Source organism: Macaca fascicularis, chromosome 2 (assembly GCF_037993035.2).
Source record: "Macaca fascicularis isolate 582-1 chromosome 2, T2T-MFA8v1.1".
Classification (NCBI taxonomy): domain Eukaryota; kingdom Metazoa; phylum Chordata; class Mammalia; order Primates; family Cercopithecidae; genus Macaca; species Macaca fascicularis.
The window spans coordinates 82,645,036-82,664,235 of NC_088376.1; the positions used below are offsets into that span (position 1 = coordinate 82,645,036).

Consider the following 19,200-nt stretch of genomic DNA (forward strand, 5'->3'; position numbering starts at 1 on the left):
TTGCAGAGAAATGGGAGCTATGTCTGCTGTCAAGTATCATGTGCCTGGAGGCTGCACCACCACCTCTACAAAGGCTGGGATCCAAGTGTGAAATGGCACATTATCAGGGCTACTCTTTCCCTAGTCACTCTCTAACAATCAGGTTACTTTTCCTTTCCCTGTATGACAATATGGGACTTTCCCATAGCTTTCCTACCCAGCTTTCCTTCCACATCAGGGAAAGGTGTGCAAGGTGGCAGGATGAGATGAAATTGGCCTGGACTTCTCAGTGTTTCCAAACTTCTCCAGCTCCCTCCAGCATTATTAAAAATTAGTTTTTGTCAAAAGTTTGAAGCTGAAAAATCAGCCTGCCTTGTCCTAAAAGTCTGTATTTCTCAAACAAGGTCAGCACACCGTTGATCTTTTTGGATCTCAGTCAGTAAACCAACACTGTAGGGCAAGGGCTGTTCACTCACTTTTCTGTGGGGTCAGGCAGGTCACAAAAAGGGGTGGTGTAGACCATGGTTAAGATGAAAACAGGAGATGTGGCCAGGTGCGGTGGCTCATGCCTGTAATCCCAGCACTTTGGGAGGCTGAGGCGGGTGGATCACGAGGTCAGGAGATCGAGACCATCCTGGCCAACACGGTGAAACCCCGTCTCTACTAAAAAAAAAATACAAAAAATTAGCCAGGTGTGGTGGCGGGCGCCTGTAGTCCCAGCTACTTGGGAGGCCGAAGCAGGAGAATGGCGTGAACCTGGGAGGTGGAGGTTGCAGTGAGCCGAGATCGCACCACTGCACTCCAGCCTGGGTGACAGAGCAAGACTCTGCCTCAAAAAAAAAAAAAAAAAAAAAAAAAGAAAAAGAAAAAGAAAACAGGAGATGTATACTAACCAACTGACACCAGCTTCTGAGTTGGGGGGAGGTGGCAGCTGGAGGAGGACAATCACTTGTCCTAAATGGGAGTAGGAGCTAACATCTTTTTGCAGGCATTTCACTGCATCTTTGCAAGAAAAAGGCCAGAAATCTAAATGTAATGCTCAACTGACAGATTTTTAAGTGTTGCCAATTAATACACATATTTTTAAAATGGGGCGTATGACCACACTGTGACAGCCAAATACATCTGTGGAGGGCCAGTTTGTCCTCCTCTGTGGAAAAGCTCGGAATACGTGTCCAGCAGCAGTAAAGGGAGGCAAGGAGAAGACAGGGCAGGGAACAGGGTAAGTAAAGCCCACTGTATACTGCAGACTCAGCTCAGATGTCAAGCAGGAACCTAGCAGAGGGCTTTGTAGTGTCACTGTCGCTTCCAGGGAAGAGAACTGAGCCAGCCCCCCTCCCTGGGAGTCTGATCCAGGGAGAGGAGAGGAAGCAGAGTGTTGGGGGTGCTTTGCCGATCACATGATGTCTGATACCCAATGGGAGGGCTGTTGCTGGGGAGAGAAGGGTTGTCTTGCACCACAGTGACCCTCTGCAGAGGAAGGAGGGGCAGGAAACGCTCTGCCTCCTTGTTACCAATAGCAACTCTCACTCCCCTCACAGGGCCCGGCTATTCTGAGGCTGCCATCTCTTTTCTGGCTGTTTCCTTCCCTCTTTCTGTGCAGCATGCCCTTTCCTCTGTTCCACCAGGGTGGCTCTCATTAGTAGATGACTGGTAGTAATTAAGGCTGCCTCCTGTGTGGTAGAGGTGAACCTGTGGGTGGGTGGGAAACATGAGGGTCGCAGTCAAGCACCTGATCATGAAGGGCTATGGAAAGAGGCAGAAGGATCCTGTCCCTTCATGGTCTCACTGCCCAGGACTTATCTCTAGAAAAAGGATAGGAGGTCGGAAGTAGTGCAGGAATTGACCTCAGTGCAAGAGTAATCCGAGATTCAAGAATGTATCAGGGAGGATACACCATTTCCATAGGAAGAAAGGAGGAAGCAATGAACTTTGGTTATCCCAACTATATAATTATCCCAAAAAAGTCAAAACATCCAACATCTGGCTTAACCTGTAGAACTGTTTCCCAAATGTCAGTCATATCCTATCAATATAATTTTTGCCTTTACTTCACACCACTCATACTGCTATTCATGTAGTAGTTTCCTTTAAATTAAGCCACCATTTTATGTAAGTTTATTAAAAGGAAAAGTTAAATTGCTGCCCCAAATAAGAAGCCAGTATCACCTGCCATATGTGAAAACAGTCGTAAAAACAAAAAAACTGCAAATGCTCATACATGTAGCAGAGAAATAATCTCCAACATTAACTGGTGTGTATATGCACTTAGGGAATGATTGTTGTAAGGAACAGAAGAGAAATCAGCCAATCTAAACTATCACCCTCTCTGATAAGGTGTTCTGTGCTGCCAGGAAAGATATGACTTGGAATTATAAATCAAAGAGCTTTCATGTTATTACTTGGGCTTCACTTACCCATTCTGGCTAATGATTTCTTACCTTAAAGGTGGGGGAATCAAGACTTGCTGTACAAACAGTAGATACTCCATATGTACTTTAAGACGAATGACAGCATATGGAAAGTAATTCACCAAGTCACAATATATGTTAGTCTCATTCTATCCGTAGGACCTAGGGATTAGAGCTAATCCAAAATAGAATCACAAGAAAACCTCACCCTTAAATCTGCAAAACATCGAAGACCAAACTCACCACTTCTTAGACTTCAGCCGAGGCGCTGGGTTCCGGGGGATGAGGAAGAGAGCTCTCATAGGGTGCATGTCACAGAGAGCTGCAAGAGACCAAAACAAGGGCCAGCTACAGTTAGGAGGCCAAATCCAGGCCAAGCTCGTCTTGGCTGTGCAGATAATGCTGCCCAATGACCCACTGAGTTTACACACCATGATTGAGCACGAAGTCAGAATATCCAAATGCTTCCATTTGACGAGCATTTGAAAGATCTAATGTCCATTTACAGGAGTCTCAAAATACAACATGGTTCACATAGCTACTGCTAACATTTCTAGTGAATACATGTTTACTTCATATTTAAGGAAACTAAGTTAAAGGGTCAACAACCAGCCATCTTGCCATGAATGACCACCTGACATTGAAAGTAAATAACATCAGATGACAACTACAATGGAGATGGTAAGCTACGTTTAATTAGTAAAAGACTAAGCCATAAATAAAAGACATTTGATTATCCCATCTATTTCTTACACATTGACAGCTCATCCAAATGCAATGTTATCTACACAGATTTTTGGAGTCCAAAACACCAGCCCAGAGCCCCATTTTCTCTGTTTCCAGATATCCCGAATGGCTTTTCAGGTGTTGTAACAGGTTTTGTTTCATTTTGTTTTTAAATTCACTGGCCGGCCCCAGGAAGCCCAGAGGATTAAGTCACACAGAGTCTGGCAGAAAAACAAAGTTATAAAAAGATCTCATCTTGTAAACATGACATTATCATTTATAGTGAAAGCACTCATATGTTCTTACTTTAATAAAAATATTTTATTAGTTTACTTTTCAAATATCTGGGAGAATTTCTACTTTGTAGCTAGAATAAGAATATGTGCTCCCTAAAAGCCAAAGGATTCTGTGGGCAGAAGTTTATTTTTAGCCCTGTCTACCACTCATCAAGAATGATAATATGGTTTAAGACTGCAATATATTATTTTTCTGATTCACACATGCCTATTAGCATTGTGAATGAGGGCAATTTTGTCAACCAGCACTCCAAATCAATCATGCTACAGATGAGTTCTACCAATTCTAGACTGAGAAGTAAGAAAACGATGACAACCTGAAGGTGAAAGTCTTAAGTATAACAACCTGTCATGCAAATAAAGGGCCTATTTTTGTACTGGTCCTTTGAGATGCAGACACCAAGGATATTAGTGGGTAAATTACTATGTGAATGGAAACAGGGAAGGAGCGAGGCAGTATGGGAAGTCATCACATTGCTATGCAAGTCTGACCCTGAGTGAAGGAGAGAGGGAGAAGGTAGGTGGAAGGGTCCCAGAGTGTCCTGCAGGTCTTGCGAAGTCACAGGGTATTACTTGGGTGAAAGCTGTCTATGAAGGAATCTTGTGTCCTCCAGGAAAGGGCCTGCCTTAGTAACCCCACTGTGCTAGGTCACTAGGTGGGGAGTGACCCTTCAAAGGTGTGGCCTGGTGCCACTGCAGCAGCTGGGGCTGTCAACCAGTTATACTTCCTATATGGAGATCCGTGAAACACAGTCTCTTTGGACAGAGACTCTCTGCCAGGGCCAATACTCCAAATCTCAAGGAACTGAGATTCTCAAGACTGCTGGAGCCCTAGCCACTCTGCCTCAAATAGAAGGGAAATCTAAAATTTTAAACATCAGTATTTTAAGAGGAGTAATAGCAATTTGTATAACCAGTGCACTGAAAATTAATTTTGGATTTTCATACATTGGAGTTTATAGTCTTGTGAGTTGGTCATGGTTTTATGACAGGTGAGGAGTAGTCCAGAATAAATGATGTTCCAATCTGTACAACAAACAAGACTCCCCAAAGTATGCTTTCTTTTTCTTCCTTTTTTTTTTTTTTTTTAAATAAAAACAGGATTTTCCCACTGCTCTGAAATGAATGGATTCCTGGTTGATTTAAGATGATTCTGCTTTCTAAATATGCCAGCTTGAATCCATGCAGGGCTCGGTGTAGTGGAAGTAAAGCAACTGCAGCTCCTGGCAAGGAAACTTCAGTTACCTGCAGAGCAGACCAGCAACAGATTTCACCCCAGAGGAGGGTACTTACGGGGAGCACCTTCTGCCATTTCAATGGCGGTGATTCCCAAAGACCACAAGTCACTCTGAAAAAGAAGGGGCAGACACACACATAAATTCAATAGACAAAGGACAATTTGGTTAAACCTGGTAATTGCTTCAGCACTGCCTGTGGGAAAGTCATTCAGCTGTCTGTTTACAAACCTGTTTCTTCCACTAACCTTCAAAGCAGAAACAGTCTTACTCACTTTTCACTGACAGTACCATTCATGGTATCTGGAACATGGCAGCTTATCAATAAATGTATGAAAAATGAATATAAAAAATTTTTAAATTAATTCATTACTGAAATTTATCTGTGAATTGAACCATAGGAAATTGCTGCTATTTGACTGTTTATAACACCATCATTGAGCTATAATTGTCATATAATAAACTGCACATAAAGTACACCATTTGATAAGGTATAACATAGGGATCCTCCTGTGAACCCATCACCACAATCAAAACAGTAAACATATCCATCATCCCCCAAAGATCTCATTTGCCTCCTTCCTTTTCTGCCTGAACCCATCCCCACTCTCCTGTCCCTAGGTAACCAATGATCTGCTTTCTGTCACTGTGAATTAGTTTGTAACTTCCAAAGTTTTGTATAAGTGAAATAATATCATGTGTGGTCTTTTGTATTCGGTCTCTTTCACATAGAATAATGTTTCTGAAGCCCATCCATGTTGTAGCACATATCAGTATTTCACTCCTTTTTATTGCTGTGTAGTATTTCATTCTATGAACGTATCACGGTTTTTGCATTTGGACTGTTTCCAGTTTGGGCTATTACAGATACAGGTGCTGCAAACATTGGTGTACAAATCTGAGGGTGTATGCTTTTACTTCTTTTAGTTAAATACCTGGGAGTGGAATGGCTGGATCAGATAGTAGGTGTTATTTATATTCAATTGTTTTTAACTATAAAAACAGCAATTTCATATCGTTTTACCTAGTAAGATGAGGACACGGAGACTTGTGGATGATGGCATTCACTGATGTCTCTCTTGTGCTTAGATCAGAGTTGGGCACAGTAGGAGGTACTCAGTGTATTTGTTGAAAAGATAAATACGGTCTATTTTGTGACTAGACTAGTATGTACAATAGAGGCCAGTATACCTTTATATTATTTCTTATGCTTAGACTGACTTTTATTCTCTGAACAGAATTTTCTAGGCTAATGCCTCCACTTCTACCTGTACAATCTCAATCTCTAACAATATTCTCCTCCCATACTCTGTCTGTGGCTCAGTAGTCTCTAAATATTGCACGAGAGGGGGAAAACCAAGAGATGGGGAAAACGTGGTTAGAAAACACCAAAAAGAGGCTTGCTGCCTCAGTTCCACAGCAGATTGGTAAGAAAATCTAGTATCAATGGCCCACATCCTAACATAGATATCTCATTTTAAATACCTCATGCATTTTGTATATTTTTCAAAATTCTCTGAGATTAGAGTGATCAAAGGTAAGTTTCCTTGCTATTGCCATCAAACAAATGTCAAGACCACATGAAAAAGAGATGTAACTGGAAGACAGCTTCATAAAATTCATAACCTTCATGCTGAGTCATTCCCTAGAACTAAGTTTCTCATATCCTGTGAAGTCACACTCAGGGCTGTTCAGTAATTGGGCAGAGCCCTGCACAATGTGGAGGTGGCTTTCTAGGGGATCTAGCCTCTTGCCTAAAGTGCAGTCTACCTGAGAGCAGGTGGCTGGGGCACATGTGTAATCTCACACTAGGAGCAAGGGGGATTCTTTAAATGTTACCAGTTCTCAGTTCAACCGGGAATAGCAATGCACCTTCACAACACTATCATTCTAAGACTCCAAGGAACTCTGTGCATATAACACAACTCACAAAGGCAACTCTTGTCCCTTCTCTTTGTTATGTTTCAAGATATACACAAAGATTTTCATTAAACGCAATCTGCACCCCATGTTTCTCTAGCCTAGCAAGTGACTGAGTTTCCCAGTGGCTCTTGGCCTCGCTGAGTGAGGTTATTTCCAGAGCTGATGGGGAAGGTTCAGCTCATCTATTACAAGTTGGCTCAGGAGCAATAACTGGTAAAGATGGAAATGCAGTTCTATTGTACCTGGGGTTTTATGGTTGATAGACAAAGATAATCATTTGGGAACATGAAAGAAACACTGAGTCATTTGCTGTTCAGGAGGCTTTAAACAGGAAACACAGCAAGAATAGTCTGGAAACGGTGGGTTGGCTCTTAAGGTCCCTGTGCTATTTCGATAAGACTCTAGTATCTCCAGGCCTTGGTAGTTCTACCACCATTTTCCCCAAATCCCTCGGAATTGAGTGTTTCTATAGTGTGAAATAAGGCACAAGTAAGACGGTGGCAGCCAGGCTCCATGGCCCTAACTGCAACAGAAGGGTCCAATTTAAATGGCTTTCAAGTCCAGGAAGCTTTGAGCTGGGTTGAAAACCAATACATGTGAAACAAAATGATAGTTCTGGGGTAAGAAGAACGCAAGGCCAGGCCTCAGATCAAGGAGAAGGAAAATGCTCAGAAGGCCCACACACACTTCTACCTTTGGATCTTGACTCAAGCTGTTCCCTCTGCCTGCAGCACCTCACCAGTGATGTGCTGGCTGACTCCCTCACCTCCCCAAAGCCTGCTCAACCCCTGTGTTCTCAATGAGGACCACTGGGACCTCCACCCAGCACTGCTCATTCCCCTTCCCCATATTTGTCCTCCACAGAACTAACCACCTCTAACATACGACATGTTTATTCATCACTAATTTACCATGTTTTGTGTTTGTTGCTTGTGCCCCTTACCTCCAGCACACATACCTAAGAACATAAGAGCCACAGGGCAAGGATCTTTGTCCTGTTGTCAGATGTCTCCAAAGTACCTAGAACAGTTCCTGGCACACAGTAGGCCCTTAATAAATATTTATTGAATGAATGAACAAATGAAAAACACTTGAAAGTAGCAAAACCTAAGTGTTCTAGGGCTGGTAAACTCTTTACAGATCATCTGGCTCAACCTTTCATTTCACAAATGAGGGAAAGTGACTTACCCAAGATCAAAGAGCAACTTAGCAGCTGGTTTTAAACGAAGCTGGGTCTTCTGCTTCCTAGGCCAGTTCTCTTTTAACTAGCATCACAATCTAAGGACTGGAGTATTCACCATTTTTCCCCTTATCAATTATTATAAAATTGCATTTTTAATCCATAAGATAATTCCTTCAGATTCCTACTTTGTCCATAGGTGACTGAAGGTGCTGGTAATTCAATAACGGTGCTGAGATTCAGTGAGGTAACTCCAGTTTCATACTATAAAACTGGCCCCAATTTCCCAGTGGCAACATGGATTGGTAGAAAGAAACAGGTATTGATTGATTGATTGAGATGAGGTTTCACTATGTTGCCCAGGCTGGTCTTGAACTCCTGGGCTCAAGCAATCCTCCCACCTTGGCCTCTCAAAGTGTTGGGATTATGGTCATGGGCCACCACACCCAGTTGAGAACAGGCTTTTAAGTCAGGCAGATCTGGATTCAAATACTGGCTTCTAATTTAGCTACATGCAGAATGTTGCTCAGAGCTTAGCTTCTCAATTGCACAATGGAAATAACCGTGGCATGCATGTATTGATCAGGTATGCTGCTAGCACAAAATCTGGCACAGAGTAGGGCTCAAGAATATTGATTTCCTTCTCCTCCACTGTCAGATGACACTGCCTTTGCCTGCCCAACTTAGTCTTCTATGATTTTCCTCTATTTAGTTGTGGCAGAAATTGTTTATTGGCTAACCCAGTGGTCATTTTCAACCCTCATTTTTCTTGCTGCTTCCATTTCAGAGTATAGCAAAGCCACACTTGCCTATCCTGATGCCGCTGCAGCTAAGGATGGCAGTTAGGGATGTGACATAGTTTTCTCCAATGAGACACAAGCAAACATCTTCTGGGAGCTTCTGCTTTTCCTGAAATAAGGGACGAATATAGCTGGTGTCTTGCTAACTTTTTCCCACTTCTTAGTGCCTTGAATAAAAATATGATATCTGGAGCTACAGCATCCATCTTGCAACCATGAGTTATTGCCAACAAATTGATGATGCCAGGACAGAAAGCTAGGAGCTTTGGTTTCTGAAGACATCAGTGAACCATCACATCAACCCTGGACTGCCTGCCTCTAGACTTCTAGTGACATAAGAAACGTAAGTACAGACAAAAGCATTCCTAAGTGATAATACATATACAGCAATAATTTGAAGAAACATACTTTGACAGCAGGGAAATGGAGTGGTCTCATTTGTTCGGTAATCCTGGATTTATCCCACAGGAAGCAAGAAGGTTTAGGGAAAAGATATGTACTTTGTTTAGTACACATCATCTCAGAATCCCTCTTGAGCAGCCTTTCCCTAAGCCCCCAGAACACTTCTTTCAAACCAAAGGTCACCCCACCACAAATACCTGTGCATACTCTGCTAAGTCACATGACCTAGCTGATTCTGCTGCTTCCTTAAGCCTTCATTTGATATCAATGTTAGGATTTTTTTTTTTTTGGCTGGGGTTCTCTTGTTTTCCAAGAGGAACATTTATATTCCTGGCCACATATACCCAAAGCTGCTTGTAAGCTACACTTAACTGCCCATGCTAGAAAGCCATAAATGTCCTCGACAGGCCTTGTTTAAGCCTTTGGATACATTAGTGAGTCCCAAAGACACTTCAGAACTTAAATAAAGGAGAAAATGCTCCAATTACGACTGGCAAGACAGATCACAGGAGACGAGAAAGGGAAGGGGGAAGAACAAGATGAGGAAAGAGTCAGAGAGAGATAAGTTTCGTTCATGGCCATGGTGTGACTCATTTTGGCAGGAGCTGGGTAATTCATTATTCCAGAGGTGCTGTGCAGCCTAGCCTGTGGCATGATTAATAGCCTAGCGCTGTGTGCATTACAAACAGAAGAGAGACAAATTCTAGTGCCTTTGGGAAGGCAGAGGCAAGACAGAACTTTTGGCTGCTGGAAAGGGTAGGAGTGGGGAACAGCTGATACACAAGCAACTTGAACAGAACAAGAGAGCATTCCTTCTGGGGCTGGGCTGCTCAACACAGTGAAGAAAAGCAACACTTTCAGATGTCTGAACCAGCCACACAAGAATGAGAGGCTGTGTGGCACAAGACAAGAACCCCAATGGCCACCATGAGGTAGAAGGTACCTATGCTCTGCAGCCAGACTCAACTCTGACACAACTAATAACTCCGAGCCCATTTTCTCAACTGCAACATGAAAAGAACACATATCTTGCAGGATTGGTAAGAGAATTCAATGAGGAAATATATGCAAAGGGCCTAATATACAATGTAGTACACGCTGCATTGGGTATTCAACAAATGTGGGTACAGATAGACCCTTAGGGCCAGATATCATCAACTGGCAGTTCAACCAGCAAACCAGAGTCAGGTAAGATGGCAGGGAGCTCTGGCACTCAGTGGTGCTCAAAGAGGTCACAAGGACCATGCGGACATAAACAAGAAGCTTACAGGAAGCAAACAGGAAAACGTGCGTCCTCCTCCCTCCTCCTCCTCGCGAGGTCTCCCGTTCTCTATTGCTCCCTGCTGGCTGAGCCTGATAAGTAGTCAGATGGACAAACAGAAGGGAGGACAGCTGAGTCCTAGCTCTATTAGCACAAAGCAGAGGGCAGCATGGCAGTCCAGAGTTGACAGACAATAGCTTAATAATGGGCACAGCCAGCATATTTTATTCTATCAAGTTTCACAGAGCAGAAAGTAGTCTTTTGTTGGGTAACTTATTTGTAACTAGTTTTTTTTTGAAATGTTCCAGGTGGGAAAAAGAAATGAATGCATTGTGTGTATGGTCCCTAAGGACAACATCTTAATTGAGTGGTCAAAGTTATAGAGAAGCAGATTCTGGCTCAATGTAAGCAGATAATTAGAGGTGTGTAACACAAATACGAGGTTGAACCATATGAAACTGTTGCCTTTTGGGGGTAACAAATGGCCCCAAATAGCAATACTTCCATATTATAACATAAACACAAACTATCTATAATATATATGTATACACTAAGTACTATATATTGAGTATTTACCAAGTGGTGGACACTGTATTAATCCCTTTATGTATATTCTCACTTTATTATAACCTCGGAATAAACAATTTATTATTCCCATTTTATGCAGGTTTACGAAAAGTTAAATAACTCCCCTGAGGTAATTTGCAAATAGGAGGCAAAGTCTAAACTGGTCCTGTCTGACTTCAAAAGACTGACTCTTATTAATTATATTATATATTTATATATTATGTTATCTAGACATAGAACTCAGGTGGTGAGCTAGGGTCATCGAGGAGGAGAGAGTTATTAATAATCCCATTTCACACATAAAATAAACTGAGGACAGAAATCTTTAGTTCTTTGTCCATTTTCGCTTGTTATGTGACCAAAGGGAAAATATTAGAATACCTTACTCTCTTCCCTTGGGGATCAGCATGTTGCCTGGAGGAGGTACTGCCTGCATTTGACTAAGGAATCCTTTATAGGTGGGTGTGAACAGGAAGCCACAGAAATATGTTGAATAGGAGTTTCAGTTTCCTGTTGGTGACACTAATGTGCTATCTGGGTCACCTTCCTTTTTTTTTTTTTTTTTTTTTTAATTTATTTATTATTATTATACTTTAAGTTGTAGGGTACATGTGCATAACGTGCAGGTTTGTTACATATGTATACTTGTGCCATGTTGGTGTGCTGCACCCATCAACTCATCATTTACATCAGGTATAACTCCCAATGCAATCCTTCCCCCCTCCCCCCTCCCCATGATAGGCCCCTGTGTGTGATGTTCCCCTTCCTGAGTCCAAGTGATCTTATTGTTCAGTTCCCACCTATGAGTGAGAACATGCGGTGTTTGGTTTTCTGTTCTTGTGATAGTTTGCTAAGAATGATGGTTTCCAGCTGCATCCATGTCCCTACAAAGGACGCAAACTCATCCTTTTTGATGGCTGCATAGTATTCCATGGTGTATATGTGCCACATTTTCTTAATCCAATCTGTCACTGATGGACATTTGGATTGATTCCAAGTCTTTGCTATTGTGAATAGTGCTGCAATAAACATACATGTGCATGTGTCTTTACAGCAGCATAATTTATAATCCTTTGGGTATATACCCAGTAATGGGATGGCTGGGTCATATGGTACATCTAGTTCTAGATCCTTGAGGAATCGCCATACTGTTTTCCATAATGGTTGAACTAGTTTACAATCCCACCAACAGTGTAAAAGTGTTCCTATTTCTCCACATCCTCTCCAGCACCTGTTGTTTCCTGACTTTTTAATGATCGCCATTCTAACTGGTGTGAGATGGTATCTCATTGTGCTTTTGATTTGCATTTCTCTGATGGACAGTGATGATGAGCATTTTTTCATGTATCTGTTGGCTATATGAATGTCTTCTTTTGAGAAATGTCTGTTCATATCCTTTGCCCACTTTTTGATGGGGTTGTTTGTTTTTTTCTTGTAAATTTGTTTGAGTTCTTTGTAGGTTCTGGATATTAGCCCTTTGTCAGATGAGTAGATTGCAAAAATTTTCTCCCATTCTGTAGGTTGCCTGTTCACTCTGATGGTAGTGTCTTTTGCTGTGCAGAAGCTCTTTAGTTTAATGAGATCCCATTTGTCAATTTTGGCTTTTGCTGCCGTTGCTTTTGGTGTTTTAGACATGAAATCTTTGCCCATGCCTATGTCCTGAATGGTACTACCTAGGTTTTCCTCTAGGATTTTTATGGTATTAGGTCTAACATTTAAGTCTCTAATCCATCTTGAATTAATTTTCGTATAAGGAGTAAGGAAAGGATCCAGTTTCAGCTTTCTACTTATGGCTAGCCAATTTTCCCAGCACCATTTATTAAATAGGGAATCCTTTCCCCATTTCTTGTTTCTCTCAGGTTTGTCAAAGATCAAATGGCTGTAGATGTGTGGTATTATTTCTGAGGACTCTGTTCTGTTCCATTGGTCTATATCTCTGTTTTGGTACCAGTACCATGCTGTTTTGGTTACTGTAGCCTTGTAGTATAGTTTGAAGTCAGGTAGCGTGATGCCTCCAGCTTTGTTCTTTTGACTTAGGATTGTCTTGGAGATGCGGGCTCTTTTTTGGTTCCATATGAACTTTAAAGCAGTTTTTTCCAATTCTGTGAAGAAACTCATTGGTAGCTTGATGGGGATGGCATTGAATCTATAAATTACCTTGGGCAGTATGGCCATTTTCACGATATTGATTCTTCCTATCCATGAGCATGGTATGTTCTTCCATTTGTTTGTGTCCTCTTTGATTTCACTGAGCAGTGGTTTGTAGTTCTCCTTGAAGAGGTCCTTTACATCCCTTGTAAGTTGGATTCCTAGGTATTTGATTCTCTTTGAAGCAATTGTGAATGGAAGTTCATTCCTGATTTGGCTCTCCGTTTGTCTGTTACTGGTGTATAAGAATGCTTGTGATTTTTGCACATTAATTTTGTATCCTGAGATTTTGCTGAAGTTGCTTATCAGCTTAAGGAGATTTTGGGCTGAGACAATGGGGTTTTCTAAATATACAATCATGTCATCTGCAAACAGGGACAATTTGACTTCTTCTTTTCCTAACTGAATACCCTTGATTTCTTTCTCTTGCCTGATTGCCCTAGCCAGAACTTCCAACACTATGTTGAATAGGAGTGGTGAGAGAGGGCATCCCTGTCTTGTGCCAGTTTTCAAAGGGAATTTTTCCAGTTTTTGCCCATTCAGTATGATATTGGCTGTGGGTTTGTCATAAATAGCTCTTATTATTTTGAGGTACGTTCCATCAATACCGAATTTATTGAGCGTTTCTAGCATGAAGGGCTGTTGAATTTTGTCAAAAGCCTTTTCTGCATCTATTGAGATAATCATGTGGTTCTTGTCTTTGGTTCTGTTTATATGCTGGATTATGTTTATTGATTTGCGAATGTTGAACCAGCCTTGCATCCCAGGGATGAAGCCCACTTGATCATGGTGGATAAGCTTTTTGATGTGTTGCTGAATCCAGTTTGCCAGTATTTTATTGAGGATTTTTGCATCGATGTTAATCAGGGATATTGGTCTAAAATTCTCTTTTTTTGTTGTGTCTCTGCCAGGCTTTGGTATCAGGATGATGTTGGCCTCATAAAATGAGTTAGGGAGGATTCCCTCTTTTTCTATTGATTGGAATAGTTTCAGAAGGAATGGTACCAACTCCTCCTTGTACCTCTGGTAGAATTCAGCTGTGAATCCATCTGGTCCTGGACTTTTTTTGGTTGGTAGGCTATTAATTATTGCCTCAATTTCAGAGCCTGCTATTGGTCTATTCAGGGATTCAACTTCTTCCTGGTTTAGTCTTGGAAGAGTGTAAGTGTCCAGGAAATTATCCATTTCTTCTAGATTTTCCAGTTTATTTGCGTAGAGGTGTTTATAGTATTCTCTGATGGTAGTTTGTATTTCTGTGGGGTCGGTGGTGATATCCCCTTTATCATTTTTAATTGCGTCGATTTGATTCTTCTCTCTTTTCTTCTTTATTAGTCTTGCTAGTGGTCTGTCAATTTTGTTGATCTTTTCAAAAAACCAACTCCTGGATTCATTGATTTTTTGGAGGGTTTTTTGTGTCTCTATCTCCTTCAGTTCTGCTCTGATCTTAGTTATTTCTAGCCTTCTGCTAGCTTTCGAATGTGTTTGCTCTTGCTTCTCTAGTTCTTTTAATTGTGATGTTAGAGTGTCAATTTTAGATCTTTCCTGCTTTCTCTTGTGGGCATTTAGTGCTATAAATTTCCCTCTACACACTGCTTTAAATGTGTCCCAGAGATTCTGGTATGTTGTATCTTTGTTCTCATTGGTTTCAAAGAACATCTTTATTTCTGCCTTCATTTCGTTATGTACCCAGTAGTCATTCAGGAGCAGGTTGTTCAGTTTCCATGTAGTTGAGTGGTTTTGATTGAGTTTCTTAGTCCTGAGTTCTAGTTTGATTGCACTGTGGTCTGAGAGACAGTTTGTTATAATTTCTGTTCTTGTACATTTGCTGAGGAGTGCTTTACTTCCAATTACGTGGTCGATTTTGGAGTAAGTACGATGTGGTGCTGAGAAGAATGTATATTCTGTTGATTTGGGGTGGAGAGTTCTATAGATGTCTATTAGGTCTGCTTGCTGCAGAGATGAGTTCAATTCCTGGATATCCTTGTTAACTTTCTGTCTCGTTGATCTGTCTAATGTTGACAGTGGAGTGTTGAAGTCTCCCATTATTATTGTATGGGAGTCTAAGTCTCTTTGTAAGTCTCTAAGGACTTGCTTTATGAATCTGGGTGCTCCTGTATTGGGTGCATATCTATTTAGGATAGTTAGCTCTTCCTGTTGAATTGATCCCTTTACCATTATGTAATGGCCGCCTTTGTCTCTTTTGATCTTTGATGGTTTAAAGTCTGTTTTATCAGAGACTAGTATTGCAACCCCCGCTTTTTTTTTGTTCTCCATTTGCTTGGTAAATCTTCCTCCATCCCTTTATTTTGAGCCTATGTATGTCTCTGCGTGTGAGATGGGTCTCCTGAATACAGCAGACTGATGGGTCTTGACTCTTTATCCAGTTTGCCAGTCTGTGTCTTTTAATTGGAGCATTTAGTCCATTTACATTTAAGGTTAAGATTGTTATGTGTGAACTTGATCCTGCCATTATGATATTAACTGGTTATTTTGCTCGTTAGTTGATGCAGTTTCTTCCTAGCCTCGATGGTCTTTACATTTTGGCATGTTTTTGCAATGGCTGGTACCGGTTGTTCCTTTCCATGTTTAGTGCTTCCTTCAGGGTCTCTTGTAAGGCAGGCCTAGTGGTGACAAAATCTCTATGCATTTGCTTATCTGTAAAGGATTTTATTTCTCCTTCACTTATGAAACTTAGTTTGGCTGGATATGAAATTCTGGGTTTAAAATTCTTTTCTTTAAGAATGTTGAATATTGGCCCCCACTCTCTTCTGGCTTGGAGAGTTTCTGCCGAGAGATCTGCTGTTAGTCTGATGGGCTTCCCTTTGTGGGTAACCCGACCTTTCTCTCTGGCTGCCCTTAAGATTTTTTCCTTCATTTCAACTTTGGTGAATCTGGCAATTATGTGTCTTGGAGTTGCTCTTCTCGAGGAGTATCTTTGTGGTGTTCTCTGTATTTCCTGGATTTGAATGTTGTCCTGCCCTACTAGGTTGGGGAAGTTCTCCTGGATGATATCCTGAAGAGTGTTTTCCAACTTGGTTCCATTTTCCCCCTCACTTTCAGGCACCCCAATCAGACATAGATTTGGTCTTTTTACATAATCCCATACTTCTTGCAGGCTTTGTTCATTTCTTTTTCTTCTTTTTTCTTTTGGTTTCTCTTCTCGCTTCATTTCATTCATTTGATCCTCAATCGCTGATACTCTTTCTTCCAGTTGATCAAGTCGGTTACTGAAGCTTGTGCATTTGTCACGTATTTCTCGTGTCATGGTTTTCATCTCTTTCATTTCGTTTAGGACCTTCTCTGCATTAATTACTCTAGCCATCAATTCTTCCACTTTTTTTTCAAGATTTTTAGTTTCTTTGCACTGGGTACGTAATTCCTCCTTTAGCTCTGAGAAATTTGATGGACTGAAGCCTTCTTCTCTCATCTCGTCAAAGTCATTCTCTGTCCAGCTTTGATCCGTTGCTGGCGATGAGCTGCGCTCTTTGCCGGGGGAGATGTGCTCTTATTTTTGGAATTTCCAGCTTTTCTGCCCTGCTTTTTCCCCATCTTTGTGGTTTCATCTGCCTCTGGTCTTTGATGATGGTGATGTACTGATGGGGTTTTGGTGTAGGTGTCCTTCCTGTTTGATAGTTTTCCTTCTAACAGTCAAGACCCTCAGCTGTAGGTCTGTTGGAGATTGCTTGAGGTCCACTCCAGACCCTGTTTGCCTGGGTATCAGCAGCAGAGGCTGCAGAAGATAGAATATTTCTGAAGAGCGAGTGTACCTGTCTGATTCTTGCTTTGGAAGCTTCCTCTCAGGGGTGTACTCCACCCTGTGCGGTGTGGGGTGTCCGACTGCCCCTAGTGGGGGATGTCTCCCAGTTAGGCTACTCAGGGGTCAGGGACCCACTTGAGCAGGCAGTCTGTCTGTTCTCAGATCTCAACCTCCGTGTTGGGAGATCCACTGCTCTCTTCAAAGCTGTCAGACAGAGTCGTTTGCGTCTGCAGAGGTTTCAGCTGTGTTTGTTATTGCCCTGTCCCCAGAGGTGGAGTCTACAGAGACAGGCAGGTTTCCTTGGGCTGCTGTGAGCTCCACCCACTTGGAGCTTCCCAGCAGCTTTGTTTACCTACTTAAGCCTCAGCAATGGCGGGCGCCCCTCCCCCAGCCTCGCTGCTGCCTTGCCGGTAGATCACAGACTGCTGTGCTAGCAATGAGGGAGGCTCCGTGGGTGTGGGACCCTCCCGGCCAGGTGTGGGATATGATCTCCTGGTGTGCCTGTTTGCTTAAAGCGCAGTATTGGGGTGGGAGTTACCCGATTTTCCAGGTGTTGTGTGTCTCAGTTCCCCTGGCTACTAAAAGGGATTCCCTTCCCCCTTGCGCTTCCCAGGTGAGGCAATGCTTCAGCTCTTGCTGGTCGGGCTGCAGCAGCTGACCAGCACCGATCGTCCGGCACTCCCCAGTGAGATGAACCCAGTACCTCAGTTGAAAATGCAGAAATCAGGCCGGGCGCGGTGGCTCAAGCCTGTAATCCCAGCACTTTGGGAGGCCGAGACGGGTGGATCACAACGTCAGGAGATCGAGACCATCCTGGCTAACACGGTGAAACCCCGTCTCTACTAAAAAATACAAAAAACTAGCCGTGCGAGGTGGCGGGTGCCTGTAGTCCCAGCTACTCGGGAGGCTGAGGCAGGAGAATGGCGTGAACCCGGGAGGCGGAGCTTGCAGTGAGCTGAGATCCGGCCACTGCACTGCAGCCTGGGTGACAGAGCGAGACTCCGTCTCAAAAAAAAAAAAAAAAAAAGAAAATGCAGAAATCACCGGTCTTCTGTGTCGCTCGCGCTGGGAGTTGGAGACTGGAGCTGTTCCTATTTGGCCATCTTGCTCCACCCCCACCTTCCTTCTGATCGAATAGGGAAGTACCTTTGTTTGAATCTCAGTAGACAGATGGCAGGACTTGTTTGAGAGTGTAAACGCATCATTCTGCAATCTGAATATTGTCCTCTCAGGTGACACCCTGCACAGCGGAAACTCTACCACTAGTTAGGTTGCTCGCTTTATTTCCAACTGAACCTCTTACTTAGAAGAAGTATTTGCACCCTGCCTGAATAATGCCAATTATCTGTGACACAGGGGAAAAGAGTACTTTCTCTCCACCCAGAGCACAATATTCACCCAAACGCTGGAGGAGACACCCATGTCTGCAAATGATCTGCAGTACCTGTGTGAAAGTCTCATAAACAGAGTTTAGGCGAATAATAAACAACAGTGGCACAGATCAGGCCTAAGGACAGGAATCTGGTGGGGAGTGGGATGAGGGGGTACGCCATTTCACTGTGCATCTCTTACTCCATTGGCTTAATATAAGAGCAAGGCCTGTTTATGGCAAAAAACATAACAGGACAGAAAGATATAGAAAATAAAAATTTTAAGTTTTCCATTCACATGCCCATTCAAAAGTAAATACTATTAAGTTTTTCCAGGTTCTTTATAGATTTCCCGTGTGTGTGTGTGTGTGTGTGTGTGTGTGTGTGTGTGTCTCCCTCCATGGGGTGGGAGGGGTGAATAACACTACATTATGTGTACTATACTGTGGCATTCAGCCACAGAAATTTCTTAGTGGGTGGTTCTGTTAAAGTAATAAATACACAGGACTATAAAATGCTTGGCAGATCCCATCCAACCAAAATGAAATTCAAACTAGGTTTAAAAAAAATAACAATTTAAACAGCCTAGGCATTTTGAACAGCTTTATTAATTTCAAATCTTTTGAATGCTTATTGTTAAATGGGAAAGCTTTCATTATTGCCCCACATACTTATCAGGGAAATAAAACCTTTCCTTTCACTTGAAGTGTTTTGACAGAATTTCTGAAAACAAGAAAGGAAGGGCCTCCAGGGGAAAGCCGGCACACCAGGCAAATGAGATTCTGGCGCTACTGCTTAGGAGAGGGTCTATTTTCAGTGAGTTACTTACTGTGCCCAGTAGATATCACACAAAACCAGACTCTGCAATAAGAAGCAAGAGCTCTTCAGGCTACTTTTCTACAGAAGACTTTATAACGTTGAGTTACTTTAGGTTTTATAAAAAGTTATAGTGGTATTTAAAGACATCTTAGACACATCAAATAATAATCGATAAACAATAAATCCAATAACAAATCCAATTCTTTTTCTTCTTGTCTTTATTTTACAGGAAGGACTTTTGTGGTAAGAAATCTAATAAAGTCTGGTGGCCAAGTCATCCTTTATTCTAAATATACACTCTCAGCTGAAAGTGGCTGTGGCACATG

At 42.2% G+C, this 19,200-nt stretch overlaps 1 protein-coding gene across 17 annotated transcripts in view; it reads right to left on the minus strand.

The window, feature by feature from the left end:
- TNIK (TRAF2 and NCK interacting kinase) overlaps window positions 1–19,200 on the minus strand; it is a 409,008-nt gene that overhangs the window by 117,895 nt on the left and 271,913 nt on the right. For all 17 annotated transcript variants that reach the window (XM_074031398.1, XM_074031397.1, XM_045385097.2 and 14 more), the window contains 2 exons: window positions 4,706–4,760; window positions 2,634–2,712 (listed from right to left, as the gene is read on the minus strand). In XM_074031398.1, coding sequence (XP_073887499.1) covers window positions 2,634–2,712; window positions 4,706–4,760 — 134 coding nt within the window. The remainder of the gene's footprint in view (window positions 1–2,633; window positions 2,713–4,705; window positions 4,761–19,200) is intronic.